This window comes from Oncorhynchus clarkii, chromosome 1, assembly GCF_045791955.1.
Source record: "Oncorhynchus clarkii lewisi isolate Uvic-CL-2024 chromosome 1, UVic_Ocla_1.0, whole genome shotgun sequence".
Classification (NCBI taxonomy): Eukaryota; Metazoa; Chordata; class Actinopteri; order Salmoniformes; family Salmonidae; genus Oncorhynchus; species Oncorhynchus clarkii.
Window position 1 is genome coordinate 14628183 of NC_092147.1, and position 20425 is coordinate 14648607.

The 20425-nt window shown below is 40.3% G+C and overlaps 1 protein-coding gene across 4 annotated transcripts; it reads left to right on the forward strand.

Annotated features, from left to right (window-relative positions):
* Positions 1–678: 678 nt before the first annotated feature.
* On the forward strand, positions 679–19500 carry LOC139415233 (B-cadherin-like). Of its 4 annotated transcripts, none has more exons than XM_071163175.1 (13): positions 6285–6439; positions 13205–13244; positions 13403–13440; positions 13543–13683; positions 13773–13928; positions 14041–14185; positions 14313–14485; positions 14572–14700; positions 14859–15044; positions 16864–17105; positions 18317–18456; positions 18549–18773; positions 18913–19500. In XM_071163175.1, the coding sequence occupies exons 1-13, from the start codon at positions 6407–6409 to the stop codon at positions 19074–19076; spliced, it is 1812 nt and encodes a 603-aa protein (XP_071019276.1). In that variant the 5' UTR covers positions 6285–6406; the 3' UTR covers positions 19077–19500. The 4 variants fall into 4 exon arrangements, with proteins under 4 accessions (XP_071019285.1, XP_071019295.1, XP_071019276.1 ...); XM_071163166.1 differs by having other exon boundaries at positions 6300–6439; positions 13205–13289; XM_071163184.1 differs by lacking the exons at positions 6285–6439; positions 13205–13244 and adding an exon at positions 679–1467.
* The last annotated feature ends 925 nt before the right edge of the window (positions 19501–20425 follow it).

Consider the following 20425-nt stretch of genomic DNA (forward strand, 5'->3'; position numbering starts at 1 on the left):
ACCAAACTGGCTTTATTTACAAATTAGTGAGAATGTCTCACCCTGTGTCCAAGAATGGCCTTTTTCTCACTCACTCTAGGTTAAATGCAAACGAAATCTCCAAAATAGTGTTACTTTGAAACAAAGAGATTATTATTATTATTATTATTATTATTATTATTATTATTATTAATTCATTTGGAATTATATAAAAGCCCCTTAGGATCTGTGAGAATATCTAACGGAAAATGTCCCTTAGATATGAATTTAGAGTCCTCCAATCCTCTAAATGTAGTTATTGGCGGAGAGTCACGTCATTGAAATGTTTTTTTTTCAATATACTGTGGGACTACCGTAGGCGAAATGAGTCTCAATGGAGTTGAGTAATGTGCTGTTAAAAATGGTGTAGGTCTTATTTACTTAAAGAGCATATAAAAGTTAGAAGCAAAAGCCTACAACTATTTTAGCACCGTTTCGCGCTGCTCTGAGACAAGCATGGGGACTGATCTTGAGAAATCAATGAGATTTTTACTTTCACTTAATCTCCATTTGGGTATTGGTTAGACAATAATTAGAAAATTAATGTTATGCTCTTAGTGTAACCTTTATTTAACTAGGCAAGTCAGTTAACCTTTTAAGGTATAGGGAGCAGCATTTTCACTTTTGGATAAATAGCGTGCCGAATTTCAACTTCCTGCTACTCATGCCAGGAATATAAGATATGCATATTATTAGTAGATGTGGATAGAAAAGACTCTGAATGTGAGTCTCAAACTGTTTGAATCATGTCTGTGAGTATAACAGAACTTACGTAGCAGGCAAAACCCAGAGGACTAACTGTTACTGTTACTTTTTTGCCTCTGACTGCTCCCTCAGCTGTCTTTGCCAAGGGATATTTGATAGGAACCATTTTTCAGTTCCTACCACTTCCATTGGCCTTTCTAGGGAGTTTTTCCTAGCCACCGTGCTTCTACACCTGCATTGCTTGCTGTTTGGGGTTTTAGGCTGGGTTTCTGTACAGCACTTTGAGATATCAGCTGATGTACGAAGGGCTATATAAATACATTTGATTTGATGTCACCAGTCTTTGGAATTTGGTTGAGGTTATTCATTTGTGCAACGAAGAAGAAGCACATCCTGGAACAACGTTACACTATTGAGAGTTGCGCAAGACGTAAAAAGGAGCATGGTTTGTTTACTTGCTGTATTGAATACAGATTACCCCGTATACAATTTGATCGATTATTCATGTTTAAAAATACCTAAAGTTGTATTACAAAAGTATTTTGAAATGTTTTGGCAAAGTTTATAGGCAACTTTTGAAATGTTTTGTAGTGACGTTGTGTTTTTGTAAGCTGTTTTTTCTGGATCAAACGCGCTTTATAAATGGACATTTTGGGGAAATATGCACGGAATTAATTGGAAAAACTGACCAATTATGATGTTTATGGGACATATTGGAGTGCAAACAAAAGAAGCTCGTCAAAGGTAATGCATGTTTTATATTTAATTTCAGTGTTTTGTGTAGCGCCTGCAGGTGTAGCAAAAGCCTACAACTATTTTAGCCCTGTTTCGCGCTGCTCTGAGGCAAGCATGGGGACTGGTCTTGATAAATCAATGAGATTTTTACTTTCACTTAATCTCCATTTGGGTATTGGTTAGACAATAATTAGAAAATTAATGTTATGCTCTTAGTGTAACCTTTATTTAACTAAGCAACTGTACTGTACTGCCAACCGTCACATTGTACAGCGCCATATTTTTCATTCCATCCTGATAATTTTTCTTGGAATAGAAAAAACATAATATTAATCAAATTAATTAAGCAAGTACCAGTCAACAGTTTTGACACACCTACTCATTCCAGGATTTTTCTTTATTTTTACTATTTTCTACATTGTAGAATAATAGTGAAGACATCACAACTATGAAGTAACACCGGTCTCCCGCGTGACCTGCATTCTGTAGTACAGATATGGCCTGCTCTCCCTTATGTAAGGACTTAGCTACTTTCCCATGTTTACTACAGTATGTACTGTAGACTGCACAGTAGCCTAATAAACAAAGAAACACATTTCATTAATAAAATAATGACAAAAAAATACTGTTTCAAAATGCAGATGTTGATTTAGTTATGGATCCATAACGAATTACTATGGGAATAATATCACTGATTTACAGAAATATTGGAACAAAGTTGTCTAATGAAGGCAAACAATTTAGAATCCTCCAATCCTGTTGCCTACTCCCGACCATCACATTGTACAGCACCATAATTTCCATTCCATCCTAATGGAAACGGAGGGTTTCGTTTTTCTCTGAATAGAAACACCATTATATTAATTCAATTAATTACGCCACATACTATGTTATTGCAAAAAAGGTTTTAAATTCTCTGGTAATGCCATCACGGAATACTATCAAATGCTTCTCAAAGATGCCCTCTGGTGGTCAAACTAGCAATAACTTGCAGTAACAGAAAAAATGGCTGACAATTAAATGACGTGCCACAGAATGCTGCGGCAGCACGCAAGGTGTGCCACAGTATGCCGCAACTTTTAAAGGAGGAACCACTGTACAGACCCCTCCAATGGCCTCACGGGCACCATTTCACTTCTGACACCAATTAAGCTAATTCAGGGGGTAGCCTTGCTCACAGATGAAACTGAAGAAATGCAGAATTTACATTACTAATTAATTGCAAAACACTCATTTAAAATACACGTAATACATAACATAAATAGAATATTGAACAATTGTAAACATCACAGGACATTCTTCGTGATGGAAATTTAAATATTTTAATGTGATATTAAAAAATATAATTTTGGGGAGAACCATTTAAGAGCTAGAGTTATTATACAATCTGATAGCAGTGGGTAGAGTGGCATTTCGCAGGCGGTTCATACAGGCAGTTATACAGGACAGTTGGTGGCTGTTTCTCAGGAGCCTGGTGGTGCATTTACCTCTTTTTGGAGGGAGCAGTTCATTCAGTGGATGGTCAAGAGTGTGCATGTCCTTCACCAGATGCACTGCAGCCTGCTCTCACCTGCTCTACAGTGAGGGGAGCTGTGGTTGGTCTGCTCCACCTCTGGAGATGATCCTCAAGGCCCTCTTCTGCACCCTGTCTAGTTGGGCCTGCTGCTTTTTACTGCATCCAACTAACAGCACTCAACCGTATTCCAGACAAGGCCTGACCAGTGTAGTATAGACTGTGACCAGATCTTCAGTGGGTGGGCCATTTCTGTCAAGAACATTCAAAGTGCAGGTGTTTTGAGGCCTTCCTCACTGACTGCTCCACATGTGTGTCACCACTGAGTTAAAAGTCTAGATGAAAACCAAGATACTTAGTTGTTGTTACCACTGGTACTTCCTGTCCTCCTAGGATTAGTGGTGCAGGTTGTGGGTGGTCTCTAGAAAAAAACATATTCGAATTTCCAGACTTTTTCCTATACAGGAGCATGTTGTTGGATGTGGCACAGTCTTCCAGCTGCTTTGCCTCCAAGCCAGTGGAAATGTCCTATTTGATGCTGGTTAATGTTAAGGCTCAGCACAGCCCTACATCGTCTGCATACCCAGTGTCCAGTGTCACTGAAAACATTTTTTGTAGTCTGTAGCTGTCAGCCAGGAGTGTGTGGCTTTCACAAGGGCGGTAGTAGTGCTGGACTTTGGGAGGTAGGCATACTGATAGTGCCCTCAGATAAAACTATTGGCATGAGTTGTTTTTTTATGAACCTCTCCTGGATTTTTCGAAGGCATGATGTTAGGAGATGTGCCTCCAGTCACTCGTTGTACATGGGTTTGACACTTTAGGTATGGGACACACATTGGCAATCCTCCAGGCAGCAGGAACAGTCCCCTGCCAGTAGGAGGTGTAACAATGTGTGTGATGACAGGGGCTAGATCTTCTGCATGCTCTTTTAGTAGCCAGGCTGGAATGCCCACACGCTTTACATGGGCTCAGTCTGGCCAGAGCTTGCTTTATCTGGGGCTTTATCTCAGTCATGGGGCTTGTCCAGTGCCGTTGTTTTCTTATTTCTTATTAGCATGCATACATCAAGTGCAGTTTGAATGCAGGAGTTGAACATCTCCACCTTTGCATCAATGCTCTCCACCTCATATACGGCAGACCAGTTAGTACAGGCCATACATTGTGCCGAGACCTCCTTTCTGTTCTGGGTTACCAGACGTCCTTTTTCTGCTGCACCTGGCTTCTTCCTCCTGATGTTGTGTTTGGGGAGAACAGCAGACATTTGTGATCACTGGATCTGATAGGAGCAAGTACGATGGGGGTGTTGTAGTGATTCTTCATATTTGCAATGATCAGATCTAGGATGGCGTCCCCTCTGGTCTTGTCTTTGACCACTTGTTTCAGGTCTGGATGGGAGTTTGTCAGCATCTTGATAGGCAGGTGATTAAAGTCTCCATACAGACCCATTTGGAGATAGGACATCCTGATCACATCAACAGTGTTTTCTCATTTGCCCATGGTGAATGGTAGAGTACTCCCACGAACAGAGTTGAAACTGAGTTGGGGAGTCGTTTAGGACGGAACTGAAGTCACATACACTCACATTCCTCTTTCTCTAGGTCAGTTCTTCTCTTTGACTGCATACTGTGGTTCACATACATAGCCAGACACCCTCCTCTCATCCCCTCTCGGGACCTGTCATTTCTGAACATCTGATAGTTATATATGAAAAGAGATTAATCTGGGATATTTTCGTGGGCCCAAGTTTCAGTGACACATCCAATGTCTGCATTTACTAATTGAAGAAGCAGTTCAAATGCATCCACTTTGTTTATCAATGATCTTGAATTACAAACAAGCACATTTGGAGTCTCTGGGGCATTCTGGGACGTATTTGTGACATCACATAATTCAGTTAGAGCTCTGCATTGATGTGAGCGATTGTGTTTTTGATGCATTTTAGGTCTGTTACCTTCTATTGTCAGTATTTTCCTGTGTGCCCTTACTAGCTGTATTCCCTCTCACCCAGCTTCTTGCCGCATTATCCCGAAGCACTGAAGTTTGTCTCGAATATGCAGTGCCAGTCGAGGTGCATGTTTTTTTGTAAATCCGTAGAAAATTTGAGTTTTCCACAACGTTTGTACAATCAATCCATCGTTGTCAAAGCAATGCTTAATCCGTTTAAAAGCAGGGAGCAGTGCGACATAACAACCAAAAACACAAACAATTATTTCAAACATTGTACATATTTTACTCTTGAGCGGCTGCCTGGAATCACCATGAAAGGAGGCCCGAAACTCTTGACAAGGTGATTAGGTGTTGGATTAATGTCGCTACAGTGTTCAGTAATTTCTTTGCCAAATCCCTCACTTGTACATGCCACTCCGATGGCCTCACGGACGCCATCTCTCTTTTTGACACCAATGTAGTGAATTAGGATGAGATGGAGATGTGTATCACTTTTGAAATACAATAAATAGCCTATTAACTACTCGTGGACAAGTTAACATATGTTGGATTCACCTCTCCGACTTCAACTCAACCAAAAATCTAAGTTAAAAAATGGGATTAAACATGTTCAAGATAGCATGCCATGGTTGCAGGTCTGTGGAGGTCTTCACAATTGCTATAATAATCTGTAATAATCTTGAATGGCACTGATCACTTGCACCATGTACTTTTAATGTAATCTCATCTGCAATCCAGGTCATTTGGTTCTACTATGAGATGAAGCACAGTGACAACACATGAATCTGTTGTATAAATATACAAAATATCTGACATTGTATTCCCATTTGAATTTTTCTGTACTTTTAAAATGGTTAAAAGCGTAACATTGGAAATTCAACTGTCTTTTTGAGTGGGTGAATATAGGTTGTAATCGCATTGATCATCTCAACCAAATATTTCCCAATTATCCCTGTTGTAATTATATTTTATTTTATTTATGTGACCTTTATTTAACTGACAAGCCAGTTAAGAACAAATTCTTATTTATGTGTTGTACCCAGTGGCCTGTGGCTGCCACACAACCCTTGAATCTGCAAACATGCACAACACACTCTCTTGGTCATTTGTTTTTTTACCAAGACTGCAAGACAGTGTCATGTCTGCTTTTCGTTTCAAAACATTGTTGTGCCCTACTGATCATGGCCCTTCATCTGATTACTTGTCCAGTCATTAGTTTATAGATCTGAGGCCTTGTTTGTAAAACTTAAGTAGTTTTCAATACTGTAGTAGTGATAGTTTTGCAATATATTTCAGTCCATGCAACTATTTATAACCATGTGGTCTTTTGAAGAGTGTCACTTCCCGTTTCCGTCAGGACGTTGTGGCTTGACAAACTGACATTGAAGGCAAAATTGGTTGATGATAAGTGTCGCTTTAGCCAAATTTAGTTATTTTGTCACGTTTTTAATGTTAATCAGTTGTTGAAATTACTAGTATTCCCGAACGATGTCATATGACATTACCATCTTCCTGATCTGGGTGAGCTCTGGCTAAATTTGACTAATGAATAGGTCTATATTTTAATGTTTACTACAAAGTAAAATCAAGAAATTAAATATTTTCTGAATGTGGGGACACAAGTGCTTATATACTCTACAACATTTCTAAATATAAAGATTCATATGACATCATTTGCTGTACTGCTTTGACATGACAGGTGAAGTACAATCCCCTCAATTTGTTTTTGGACATTGAAGCTAAAATTTAAATTTGGCTCTATTCTACAGCATTTTGGACTTGAGATCAAATGTGCCAGATGAGGTGACAGTACAGAATGTCACCTATTAGTTTTTCTTTTATACATATTTGTTTTACAGTTTAGAAATGAAAGCACTTTATTTATCTAGTCCCCCCCATGTTAGTAAGTCATAAATATTTGGACAAATTCTCTTATAGTCTATAAAAGCAGTCAAAGGTTTAGTATTTGGTCCCATATTCCTTGCACGCAATGACTACATCAAGTTTGAGACTCTAATCTTGGATGCATTTGCAGTTTGTTTTTGTTGTTTTCATGTTATGTTTTGCACAATAGGAACTAAACAGTGAATGGTGACTTGAATAATTTCCTTCTAAGATGTTTCTGAACATTTCAAAATAAATCCTGATAATGCCATGATTAAGAAAAATCATGAATAAATGAGAAATAATGATGAGTAAGATGCCTTTCAGAGGCTACAACAAACATTCTAACATCTTATCATTACCAATAACAGGGGAGGTTAGCATTTTAATGGTGAAAATGCTTACCCCAAATTTGAAACTCACTATGTATGCCGGTTAGGCTCAACACTGGTTATAAAGCTGATTAATGTGCTGAACTACCCCCTTCCTTTCAGAGCGTGTCCCCATGCTTCTCTAAATCAAGTTCCTCACATGTACACACCCCGATGGCCTCCAGTGACTGTCAGTTCAACAGTTTTTTTAGGGGGTATGAACCTTGTGCCTCTCTAACCTTTTAATTCACAGTTCATTCATAATTATCCATAATCATGGTAGCATCCACATAAAAGTACACGTGTTCATAAACATTTTCTATTCTTACTTAGAATAAAATTGACTCCAAAATGGCACAAAACATTATTCGCCATTCTTTTAGTTCCTATTGGTCAAGGTCACACCAATCAGTTTTATATCAGCCTATCAACAATAGAATTCCCGGGACATTCAGTGTAGGACCCCAGCACGGGCAGGCAAGATGTCAGAAACGTGCTTTCCCTACCATGACGAGCACTCCTACTACTCTTCCTCCTGTGGTCACACACCTTAGCTGTCTGATATTTTACTGTGCGTACTTAAAAATAAGTGCCTTAATATGTTTATGTCTTGTTGATTTTGGAGTTTAAGATTGCCTATTGTTGTAATCAACATTTATGTGGGGATTGTTAGCTAGCTCGCTAGCGTTAGAATTTCCATTTCCATTATTTAGCATTCCTGTTAGCGGTAAACCACAGTTCTCACGAGTGCTGCTAGGCTATTTTCTGTGTACACCGCTCATGGTAAATGTGTTCATGTTGTGAAGACGTACTTACAATACTGCATTGTTTACATTAGTATATTTACCATTTTCTACAAGTTCCATAGCCTGTGTAGGTTGTCATGTGAACACACATTTCCTGCTACAGTGGTACAGCCTGTGCTGTTATATACAAGCCTGTGCTAGCTTGTTAGTCATGTCCTGCATACAGCATCAGTGCTATAGTCTGTTTTACCTCTTTGTTTTCAGAATCACAATCATTGTTAGACACCATTACTGTTAGAGTTGTTTTGTATTTGTGTGTGTGGATCATTTTTTAAACCTCCTGGAATTGAAATAATGCTTCCTCGTGTTCTCAAAGGACACCCTATGGTGGTAGCTACCGGCCAAAAACCGGCGCCTGCGTTGCCCCACCTATTTTTCCTGGTCCTTTCGATGCGGATCCAGTAACTGCTACAGCCCAAGGATGCCAGTTAACAGAGAAGATCCTCCACAAGATGTGGCCCATCTGCACCGACCAGCTCACCTGCCACAATATCTTGATAATTATGGCATGGCTACAAGTCAAGGAACAGACTACCACACACATTCCCTTACCACTCCTACGAGGGAGAGCAGCTAGAGGGTTCTCTTGAGCACTCGAAACATGACATACCGCCTTCAAAATGACCTTCCCCTTCGACAACTCATCACCCAGGCTGACCAGCAGAATAGAGAACAGAGCCTGAGCCTTTTCATCGGGATGCTAATACACCGGGGTTCCCACCTCAAGCTAACATCGACCAGAGATCGCCAAGATCAGGGCCGAACCTCGACCAGAGATCCTGAGGATCAGCATCGAACCTCGACCAGATATCACCGGGATCAGCGTTGACCTGAACGTGGACTGCCAGTGACAACCGGAGCACACACTGTGTTTACACAGCCAGGTGACAAGATTTATGAGCTCATATGAGCCCCAGGACTACCTGACATGATGACTCCTTGCTGTCCCCAGTCCACCTGACTGTGCTGCTGCTCCAGTTTCAACTATTCTGCCTTATTATTATTCGACCATGCTGGTCATTTATGAACATTTGAACATCTTGACCATGTTTTGTTATAATCTCCACCCGGAACAGCCAGAAGAGGACTGGCCACCCCACATAGCCTGGTTCCTCTCTAGGTTTCTTCCTAGGTTTTGGCCTTTCTAGGGAGTTTTTCCTAGCCACCGTGCTTCTACACCTGCATTGCTTGCTGTTTGGGGTTTTAGGCTGGGTTTCTGTACAGCACTTTGAGATATCAGCTGATGTACGAAGGGCTATATAAATAAATTTGATTTGATTTGATAGAAGAGGTCAGGAAGATGGAAGGTTCCTACAGTCCACCATCTCCGGTCCATGTCTGGTGGGAACAGCCTAGTCCATCCTTTGATGTCCAGCCTGCTGCTGTCCAATGATGCCCTGGGAGCCCCCTCCAGTCTTTACAGTCCATGTCTGCTGCCTGTCGCAGTCTTGGGGTTTATGTTAGCCCCTCTGAACTGTGTCCTGCTAGTTCCAGCCTTGGCAGACCCGCCTGACGTCCCCGTGGAGGACCCACCTCACCGAAGTGTTCAGTATCCGGTCATAGGTGACACCTCACCCTCTTTCCTAACTAGGTCCTCAGTCTATAGTCCCAGTAGGTCCAGAGCATCTTAGCCCTCAGTCTCCAGTTGTCTATCCCAGTCGGCCCAGAGCTTTCCGTCCTGATAACCCTAATATCCCCTAGCTCACAGTCTGTAGCCCAATCAGGCCTAGGCTACCTGCCCGGGGAGGCAGGTAGCCTAGTGGTTAGAGCGTTGGGCCTGTAACCGAAATTTTGCTAGATCGTATCTCTGGTAAAAATCTGTCGTTCTGCCCCTGAACAAGGCAGTTAACCCACTGTTCCTAGGTCATCATTGTAAATAAGAATTTGTTCTTAACTGACTTGCCTAGTTAAATAAAATAAAAAAATCAGGCTCCAAGTGGTCACAATATCTGTATCTGATATATTATTGTGCGTGCATCTAAAAATAGCTAGCTCGCTCGCTTGTGTTAGAGCTAACATTAGCATTTCCATTCAGAATGAATTAGCATTTAGTATTTAGCATTTAGTATTTAGTGATTAGCCGTTTGTTAGCATTTCTCACTTGTGGTGCTAGGCTAATTTCTGTGTATATCGCTCATGCTAAACTTTTACTACAGTGGGCTAAATCAGGGTCACAGTGTTTCTTGGTAGTCTTAAACAAATCTCCTTCGAAAACAAAAGTGTGCACCTCACACACATGGTTTTTGGCTTTAAAAAAAGGTACCTGTTCCATGTCAGATATCAAGTTGAAATATTTGACATTTTGAGTTTGCATCCCAAAATATTACACTTTATGTATATAACAGTAGACTGAAATATAACAACTGTTTGACACCAGAAACATCACATTTAAAAAAAATATGAATATAAAAAATATTAACATTCCACCCATGATGCAACTAAAGGGCGATTTGGCCATTTGACTGCAGGAAAGGTGTACTGACAATATTGCACTCTTTTCATTAGTATATTTACTAAGTTTAGTTTTAGCTCTATTTTCAGAACCGCAATCCTTGTCAGACACAATTAGGGTTGCAAAATTCCATTAACTTTCCAGAAAATTCCCAAGTTTACCAGTTGTAGGATTTTTGTATTTTCTTCTGATTCTGGAAATCTTTCACCCTGGATTTCTGGAAAACCTAGACATTTTGGGAAAGTTATTGGAATTTTGCAACCCTAGACACAATTACTGTCAGTGGTGTTGGGTGTGTGTGTGGATCATTTATTTACCCCCTGAAACTGAAATACTGGCTCCTTGTGTTCTGGATGGACACCGGGTGGTGGTTGCTACTGACCTAAAACCAGCTCCCATATATTTTAAACTATGCTTTGATTCTACAATCTAGCCTTATTTTTCAGATCATATTGGGAAAAACATGATAAAAAAAAACCTCAAATGCATCCAAGATTGTAGTGTCACAAGCTTGATGTAGAATATGCAACCAAATACTAAACTTGACTACTTTTAATACACTATGGGCCGGTTTCACAGACGAGGCTTAAGCCTAGTCCCATACTAAAATGCCCGTTTGAGCGGTCTTAACTCAAAAGCAACTTGCACAGACTTATCTTAAAATAGTTGTCGATTTAGCCTGTTCTGGATAAAACAAAGCTGAGTGCAAGAGGGAGGATCCAGAACAGGCTAAATCGACAACTATTTTAAGATAAGTCTGTGCAAGTTGCTTTTGAGTTAAGACCGCTTTAGCCAATTCTCTCCAAGTTCTGATCATTTTGAGGTTTTTGGCATCTGGAATCTTTCATCGTGAAACTGTTGATTTGTGTGGTGCCAGTGACGCAACTGTGTAGAATAGTTTAAAGTCTGCTGGGACATTTGTAAACTGTGGAGTCTTTACATCAAGTTTCCTGATGCTGCTGGCCAAGCCAACTATAAATTGCAATTCTATGAATATAGGCACTTCCCAGGAGTGATTGGCTACATAGATGGATGTCACGTTCCCATAAAGTGTCCATCAACTCCTGATGATGAGGAGTACAGGAACTGTAAGAATTGGTTTTCCATCAATGTTCAGGGTGTATGCACACCTAATTTAGAGTTTTCAAACATTGTTGCCCATTGGAAAGATGCAGCTCTTCATTGTGTACCTCGTTTCAGAGAGGACAACATAGTGGACTACTACTTGGTGACAGTGGATATGGTCAGAGTAACTTTTTATTCACGCCATACATAAATCCCACAACCGCTGAGCAGCAAAGATACAACCAAGCTCATATCCACACGAGAGTATGTTTGGAGTATGGATAAGTCGATTCCAGTGTTTACGCAATACACTTCGTTTCAAGTCAAAAAGATGCTGCAAGGTGATCATTGCTACAGCTGTAGCTGTGCTGCACAACTACCTGAAGCAGCATTGCTGTCCTGATCCTCCAATGGAAGATCAGGATCAAGCAGATGTGTCCATGGCTGAGGCAGGCAATGACCAACGAGGACTTGCATACAGTTGCTTTCACATTGCAGCACTTCAACTAGATGAGATGCATTTAAATATGGAATGTATTCATTATGGCTTATTTTTGCTTTGATAATGTTTGTTCTGTACAAAATTAAAATAGTGTGCAGCAAAATTTAAATGAGTGACTAAACCAAGGCTGGTTTAAAATGTGGTTTGTGGTGATCAACAAAACTCTCACTCATGAATATCCAAACAACGAGACATACATTTTTTACATGTAATATTGTTCACCATGGTTGGTAATCACAATTGTCTCGTTACTGTCTCTCTCTTCCAACTTCATATCGAATTCAACCTGTAGAATTCTCATCTTCATTTCATGTTCTTCCTTCAGATATTTCATTTCATTCTCATGAAATCCTCTGGCTAATCCCAGGTGTTCTCATTTAGGCTTACTTACCTTACTTACCTTACTCCAGGACTCCATAGTCTCCTACTAACTACGCCAAATTTAGGCCACATTCATGAAAGCTACTTAATATCACACTCTGATCAGTTTCACCTGTCCTTGTTATTGTCTCCACCCCCTCCAGGTGTCGCTTGTTATCCCTGGTGTATATATCCCTGTGTTATCTTCCCCTCTGTGCCAGTTTGTCTTGTATGTTCCAAGTCAACAAGTGGGTTTTCTGTGCGCCTGCCTGTTTCGATGTTCTTTTACTAGACCTCCTGGTTTTGACCCGTGCCTGTTTTCTGGACTCTGTACCTGTCTGCCCTGACCTTGAGCCAGTCTGCCACGCTGTACCTCCTGGACTCTGAACTGGTTTTGACCTTTTACCTGTCCACGACCATTCCCTTGCCTTCCCCTTTTGGATACAATAAATATCAGACTCAATCCATCTGCCTCCTGTATCTGGGTCTCACCTTGTGCCTTTATACTTAAATGTACTCGTTTTAACTAGTACACATTAAGGCTTAATCCTGGTTTAGATTATGAAACTGTCACAAAAAGGGAATTTGTCCAAATGCTTAATTAAGCCTTTTTCAAATAGGGGGACTAGATACATAAAGTGCTTCCATCTTTAAACGGGGAACAGATGTGTATGAAAACATGCTCAAATAAAAGCTGGCATTCTGTATTGTCACCTAATATTAAACATTCTAATGTAAAAGGCTGGAATGTAGAGCCAAATAAAACCATTTAACTTCACTGTCCAATAACATATAGAGGGAAGTGTAGATCATGTTTTTCAATATTCCTTTTCCTTCAAACCTCAGGGTTGGGCCCTGGGGAGAATGTCTGAGACTTTACAGTCAGGTAATGGCTTTGACTATCCACTGACTGGAGGGGAAGAAACTGCGGGTGACCTATTTGACTGTTTAGAATATTATATTGCATTATACAGAGTAGTAGCAACATACTGTAGTGGAATTGTTTGCTTTTAAACAGTTCATATTCATTTGATCTCCTCACAGAGGGCTTTGGCCATGAGGATGCTGGCATTGCCTCTCAGGTGAGAATGTGGATCTTAAAACTTCGTGTCAGTTTCATTCCTCTAATTCTAATCATAGGGCTGGTCTAATTTTTCTAATTTGTACAAATATTTTTGGCACAGCCTAAATATCCTGCAAGTCTTCCAGTTCTGGAGTTTCCAAAGCCTTTGGTAGGTCTGGTGAGAAGGAAAAGGGATTGGGTCATTCCTCCCATCAACATCCCAGAGAACTCAAGAGGCCCTTTCCCCGAGCGTATGGTGCAGGTGAGTGATTGTAGATTTATGTTGGCAGAAAACATGGTTGTTTCAGGATTTTGTTCTGGTTTTAACATTGTTAATATTTATACATTCAGTTTAGATCCAACAATGATAAAGAGGTGAAGATCCTGTACAGCATCACTGGTTCTGGAGTAGATCAACCCCCTGTGGGACTGTTCACTGTGGACAAAAACTCTGGGTTTCTCTATGTGACCCAGCCTTTGGACAGAGAGAGAAAAAACCATTATGTGGTAATGTTTGTAAATAAGACAAATATCTGGTAATGTCAGTTTGTTTTGCCTTTTGAATTCTATAACATTGAATGCATGTTATTTTAACATTTTTATATATTTTCCTGTTTAGCTTTTGGCTCGTGCTGTTGCAGTTGGTGCGGGTTTAGCAGAAGATCAAATGGAGATTATTGTTAAAGTAATTGATATGAATGACAACAAGCCAGTTTTCACCCAAGATCCTTTTACAGGGATTGTCCCGGAAGCATCCCTACCAGGTGTGTCTCAGTCAACATTGAGTCAAATGTACTAAGCTGAGTTTTAGAATAAAAGTACAATATCAATATTCAATATGTTTTATTGTCATCCATGAATATCATTTATGTTGAAATATTTTCTTCTCAGGGTTTGAGGTCATGGAGGTCACAGCCACCGATGCAGATGAGCCTGGCTCAGCCAATTCTGATGTCAGATACACTATTATAAATCAGGAACCTGAGCTGCCGAGTCGCAACATGTTTTTCATCAACCCTGTCACAGGAGGGATCCGGGTCAATGCTGCTGGACTGGACAGAGAGGTTAGTGGCTATACTACTAGCATACAATTTTAATTTACAGTAACCACTACATTTCACAATGTGCTCCATCTGGTGTCATTTTCCAGAATATTCCAAAATATACATTGGAAATCCAAGCTGCTGATATGGAGGGCAATGGTCTGTCATGTTTCGGAAAATCCATAATTACTGTAACGGACAGCAATGACATAGCTCCTCAATTTGAGAAGTCTTCGGTAAGTGTACAATCAGCAAACAGTACCGCTCATTAAACAGTAAAGGTGACTTGAAGAGGGAAATATTTTGATTGAAGGAGCTGACTTGAGGAAAATTTGAACTTGATAAATGGCATACATACATATATACATGTTCTCTTCATGTATTTTCCTTTCAGAACACGGTGTCTGTCCCAGAGAACAAAGTGAATGCCCTGGTGGTCAAAATGCCAGTGAGTGATGGAGATGAGCCACACTCTTCCAACTGGGCCACCAAGTACAGGATTGTAGATGGAGACCCAGGTGGAATGTTCACTGTAAACACTGGACCTAGTAGACTGGAAGGAATCATTACCACAGCCAAGGTACCTGCTTGGTTTCTTGGTTTCTTGGTTTCTTTGTTCAGATGAGTATGTGAATGGAGCCAAGTTACAGCACATACAGTGCCTTGCGAAAGTATTCGGCCCCCTTGAACTTTGCGACCTTTTTCCACATTTCAGGCTTCAAACATAAAGATATAAAACTGTATTTTTTTGTGAAGAATCAACAACAAGTGGGACACAATCATTAAGTGGAACGACATTTATTGGATATTTCAAACTTTTTTAACAAATCAAAAACTGAAAAATTGGGCGTGCAAAATTATTCAGCCCCCTTAAGTTAATACTTTGTAGCGCCACCTTTTGCTGCGATTACAGCTGTAAGTCGCTTGGGGTATGTCTCTATCAGTTTTGCACATCGAGAGACTGAAATTTTTTCCCATTCCTCCTTGCAAAACAGCTCGAGCTCAGTGAGGTTGGATGCAGAGCATTTGTGAACAGCAGTTTTCAGTTCTTTCCACAGATTCTCGATTGGATTCAGGTCTGGACTTTGACTTGGCTATTCTAACACCTGGATATGTTTATTTTTGAACCATTCCATTGTAGATTTTGCTTTATGTTTTGGATCATTGTCTTGTTGGAAGACAAATCTCCGTCCCAGTCTCAGGTCTTTTGCAGACTCCATCAGGTTTTCTTCCAGAATGGTCCTGTATTTGGCTCCATCCATCTTCCCATCAATTTTAACCATCTTCCCTGTCCCTGCTGAAGAAAAGCAGGCCCAAACCATGATGCTGCCACCACCATGTTTGACAGTGGGGATGGTGTGTTCAGGGTGATGAGCTGTGTTGCTTTTACGCCAAACATAACGTTTTGCATTGTTGCCAAAAAGTTCAATTTTTGTTTCATCTGACCAGAGCACCTTCTTCCACATGTTTGGTGTGTCTCCCAGGTGGCTTGTGGCAAACTTTAAACAACACTTTTTATGGATATCTTTAAGAAATGGCTTTCTTCTTGCCACTCTTCCATGAAGGCCATATTTGTGCAATATACGACTGATTGTTGTCCTATGGACAGAGTCTCCCACCTCAGCTGTAGATCTCTGCAGTTCATCCAGAGTGATCATGGGCCTCTTGGCTGCATCTCTGATCAGTCTTCTCCTTGTATGAGCTGAAAGTTTAGAGGGATGGCCAGGTCTTGGTAGATTTGCAGTGGTCTGATACTCCTTCCATTTCAATATTATCGCTTGCACAGTGCTCCTTGGGATGTTTAAAGCTTGGGAAATCTTTTTGTATCCAAATCCGGCTTTAAACTTCTTCACAACAGTATCTCGGACCTGCCTGGTGTGTTCCTTGTTCTTCATTATGCTCTCTGCGCTTTTAACGGACCTCTGAGACTATCACAGTGCAGGTGCATTTATACGGAGACTTGATTACACACAGGTGGATTGTATTTATCATCATTAGTCATTTAGGTCAACATTGGATCATTCAGAGATCCTCACTGAACTTCTGGAGAGAGTTTGCTGCACTGAAAGTAAAGGGGCTGAATAATTTTTCACGGACAATTTTTCAGTTTTTGATTTGTTAAAAAAGTTTGAAATATCCAATAAATGTCGTTCCACTTCATGATTGTGTCCCACTTGTTGTTGATTCTTCACAAAAAAATACAGTTTTATATCTTTATGTTTGAAGCCTGAAATGTGGCAAAAGGTCGCAAAGTTCAAGGGGGCCGAATACTTTCGCAAGGCACTGTATGTATTTGACTGTGGTCTGAATTTCACTGTAGAACCATACAAATATTTGACAAAATTGTTGATGTTTTTGTCATTGTGTCATGAACCTGGCTGTGTCTCGTTCCCATTTAGCCCCTTGACTTTGAGAAGGACAATCGCTACACCCTGTTGGTGACTGTGGAGAATGAGGTCCCATTTGCCACCCCCCTGCCCACCTCCACCTCCACAGTCCAGGTGAATGTGGAGGATAGGAATGATGCCCCTGTCTTTGACCCAGTGGAAAAGGTTGTTTCTATATCTGAACACCTGCCAGTGGACAGTGATTTGGTTCTGTATACAGCCATTGATCCAGACATCATGGCACATAAACTCATGTGAGTTCATGAAACTTTATTTTATCTGCAATTTATTTAATTCAGTTGAGGTCCTGGTATAAATGTGGAGAATTTTTATTTTTAACTAGGCAAGTCAGTTAAGAACAAATTCTTATTTTCAATGACGGCCTAGGAACAGTGGGTAACAATCTTGTTCAGGGGCAGAACGACAGATTTTGTACCTTGTCAGTGTAGCGTGGTTCATTTTGCGTTGTGTACTTTTAATTAGGACGCTGCCACAACTAGTTACTAGTTGAATTATTTTGATTTGCCCTGCACACGAAGAGACAACACACATTATGTTAACCCTTGGCGAGGTCCTAGCTCTCAGGCACCTTGCTAGCTGAAAGTCAGGCAAAAGAGCGCGCCAAAAGGAAATAACAGGTGCTGCGTGCACACATTCAATGCACAACAGCACACCATACAATACAAGCAAAATGATACAGAACATAATTCAGACAAAGTAAAAGACATACCTGCACACGAAGAGACAACATACATTATGTTAACCCTTGGCGCGGTCCTAGCTCTCAGGCATCCACTCAAACACTGTCCCAAGTACTCACAAGTTACAATAGATACCCTAGTAAGCGAGCTTTGTGAAACTTGTTAACATAAATCTTTATATTATCCACATTGTAACAAATTTATGGTAGCATAAAACAGTACATTGTGTAACATTATGACGGTTTTATATTAAACAATTTCGGAGCCAAGGGCAACATACCTTGCTAGCTGAAGGTCAGGCAAAAGAAAACAATAAGGGGGTACGGAAATACAGATAACCCGCGATGGGCCAAACCAAAATATACAAAACTTTTACAATCACATGTACAATATTGATATGAAAAAGTGTTTGTACACCAAAGAAAAACATTAGCTATGCAGCTGTAATTAAATAAAAAAATAAACTGAATTAAAATCCCCTCTTGACATGGCCTATTTGAATTGGTCCTTGTGTGCAATTTGGTGCATAATCTAGGGGAACAACATCTCACTGCTACATCAGCTCGGGGATTTGATTTTGCAACCTTTTGGTTACTAGTCCAACAATATAACCACTAGGCTACGGTGCTACCCCAGATACATTATGCTGCTAAGTCAATTCAATGATATACATGCCCTTTATGATAAAGTACATTCAGATGCATTAAGATTGCAAGAAGCCTTGTGAATGGTGATGTTTTAACTCAATGTACTGTATATTCTAGGTATCGCATGGACAGAGATCCTGCTAAATGGCTGGACATCAACAGTGAGACCGGAATGATCAAAACCAAACACTCCCTGGACAGAGAGTCTCCCTTTGCCAAAGATGGCAAATACAGAGTTCTCATTCTCGCCATCGAAGGTGGAATTCTGAATTCAACCAAGGAACAAGGTTCATTTAGTTGACTTCTTAATTTCCCCATTTGATAAAAGTATCTTGTTTTGGGTTATCAGATGAAATCCCTGCAACTGGAACTGGAACCATTCTGATAGAGCTGGAAGATGTAAACGACAATGCTCCGACTATTGATGACACCCCGTTGAAGCTCTGCAACCAAGACCCCCGTCTAGTGCGTTTGGCTGTGACAGACAGAGACGGGCCAGGCTTTGCTGAACCCTTCAGTGTAGAACTTCTGGAAGGGTCCAATATGTATTGCGCTGCCCAAATGGACGAAACAGGTGTGTATTGCTTTTCACATTCACTCTACATTAGTCTGTTCATTTGTATTCAGAGTAATATCAACAGACCAAGTATGTTCTTTTGACAACATTCTTCACATTCAAAGTTGAAATGTGTCCAATTTTTCTCCTGTCCCAGGAACTGTGGTTGAATTGACATTCAAGGCCATGAGGGAGCAGAGAAACTTCTACATTAATCTGAGGGTCACTGATGCTGGCGGGCTGAAACAAGACCATGTCATTCACGTCACCATGAATGAGGACAGCTGCATGACCTGGGGGGATTTCTGTGTTAGATCCTGACCTATATGACATTTCCTTAGCATTTTTATAGCTTGCAGAGCTGGATTGCTTGTTTTGGGAAGGTTGTCACTTTTTTTGACAGCAGGGGTATGTCACAAAGCCAGAAATTAGTAGGAAAATTCACAGCTAATTTGCCAGTATTTGTTCCATCAAAGTACTGAAGATTTTTCGGAATTACTTATGTCAACGCATGTTTTTTTGTTCACATTTTCTATTTTTTTTGCTAGTTGTGTGTGCATTTTTACATTTCAAGGCAAATATGGGTTTGTATACATTTCCTCGGGAACTGCTGATATATTTTACCATTGTTGAGAAGGTTGCTTGTTTTTTATTTCCATGGAGAACATGATCATTTGCATGCTTGCAGAGAGCTTTATGCATGTTTCTAATATAAATTGAATAAAGCCTTTTTGGTTCATTCTCACCTTTTGTTTCTCTGTCCTTGTACATTGAAACCTGCGTCTCTTTCATTTTGGTTAACTGCCCTCATACAACACACAATCTTGATTTGCATCTTGCCTTTTGATCTAGCCTAGTTTTTCAGAACCATGGAGTGATATTTTTGTCTTATTGTGTATACTGTGCAGGACATCAGTTCCCATCTGTTGGCTGTTCCATAAAGCAGGATCATTAAGCTAACCAGCCAAACATTCAGATATATTTATTGATTTTTAGTTTCATTTAGAAAGCTAAGCTTCAATATGGGTAGATTATACCGAGCAAATGTTCAGTGAGCCCCCTTTTCTACAAGCCTTCTACAAATTAATCTACAAACATTCAGAACATAGCCATGTGTTTACTGGTATTCTCCTCATTCAGACTTCAGCAGCATTTTGCAAGGAGCTCCATTGCTCTGCAGTTAGTAATATGAACACCAATATCAGGTTCAAGATAAGCGAGGATCCTGCTGGTCAGTAAGTCAATGCCACTAAAAGTTGACCCTTTTGTTTTCCCTTGTTTCCAGTTGTTATTTGCACCTGTGCCTCGTTTCCCTTGATTGTATTTAAACCCTTAGTTTTCCTCAGTTCTTTGCTCTGTGTTTGAATGTTAGCACCCAGCCCCAGCGATGCGGTGAACATTTGTTGCTCCAGTTGGACTCTCTTGTGGTACTCTGTTTTTGTTCTCGTTTATTTATTTTTGATTATCTTTTGAGGCTTTTTCCTGCTGTACCTACCACCTTGTGGATTTACCTTTTGACTTGTAGGATTACCTTTTTCTCTTGGAATTACTTTTGACGTTGTGGATTTATATTTTTGCCTGAAAAACTTTCCTTTTTACTTTATTAAAACACCGTCTCAAGTACTCCTGTGTCTGCCTCATCTTCTGGGTTCTGCCGACTATTAGTGGGT

Coding starts and splice junctions, on each gene's coding strand:
- LOC139415233 (XM_071163166.1), top strand. CDS start 6,407: ATGTCATATGACATTACCATCTTCCTGATCTGG. Junction 13,684..13,772: donor TCCCCGAGCGTATGGTGCAG/GTGAGTGATTGT, acceptor TTATACATTCAG/TTTAGATCCAACAATGATAA. Junction 13,929..14,040: donor AGAGAAAAAACCATTATGTG/GTAATGTTTGTA, acceptor TTTCCTGTTTAG/CTTTTGGCTCGTGCTGTTGC.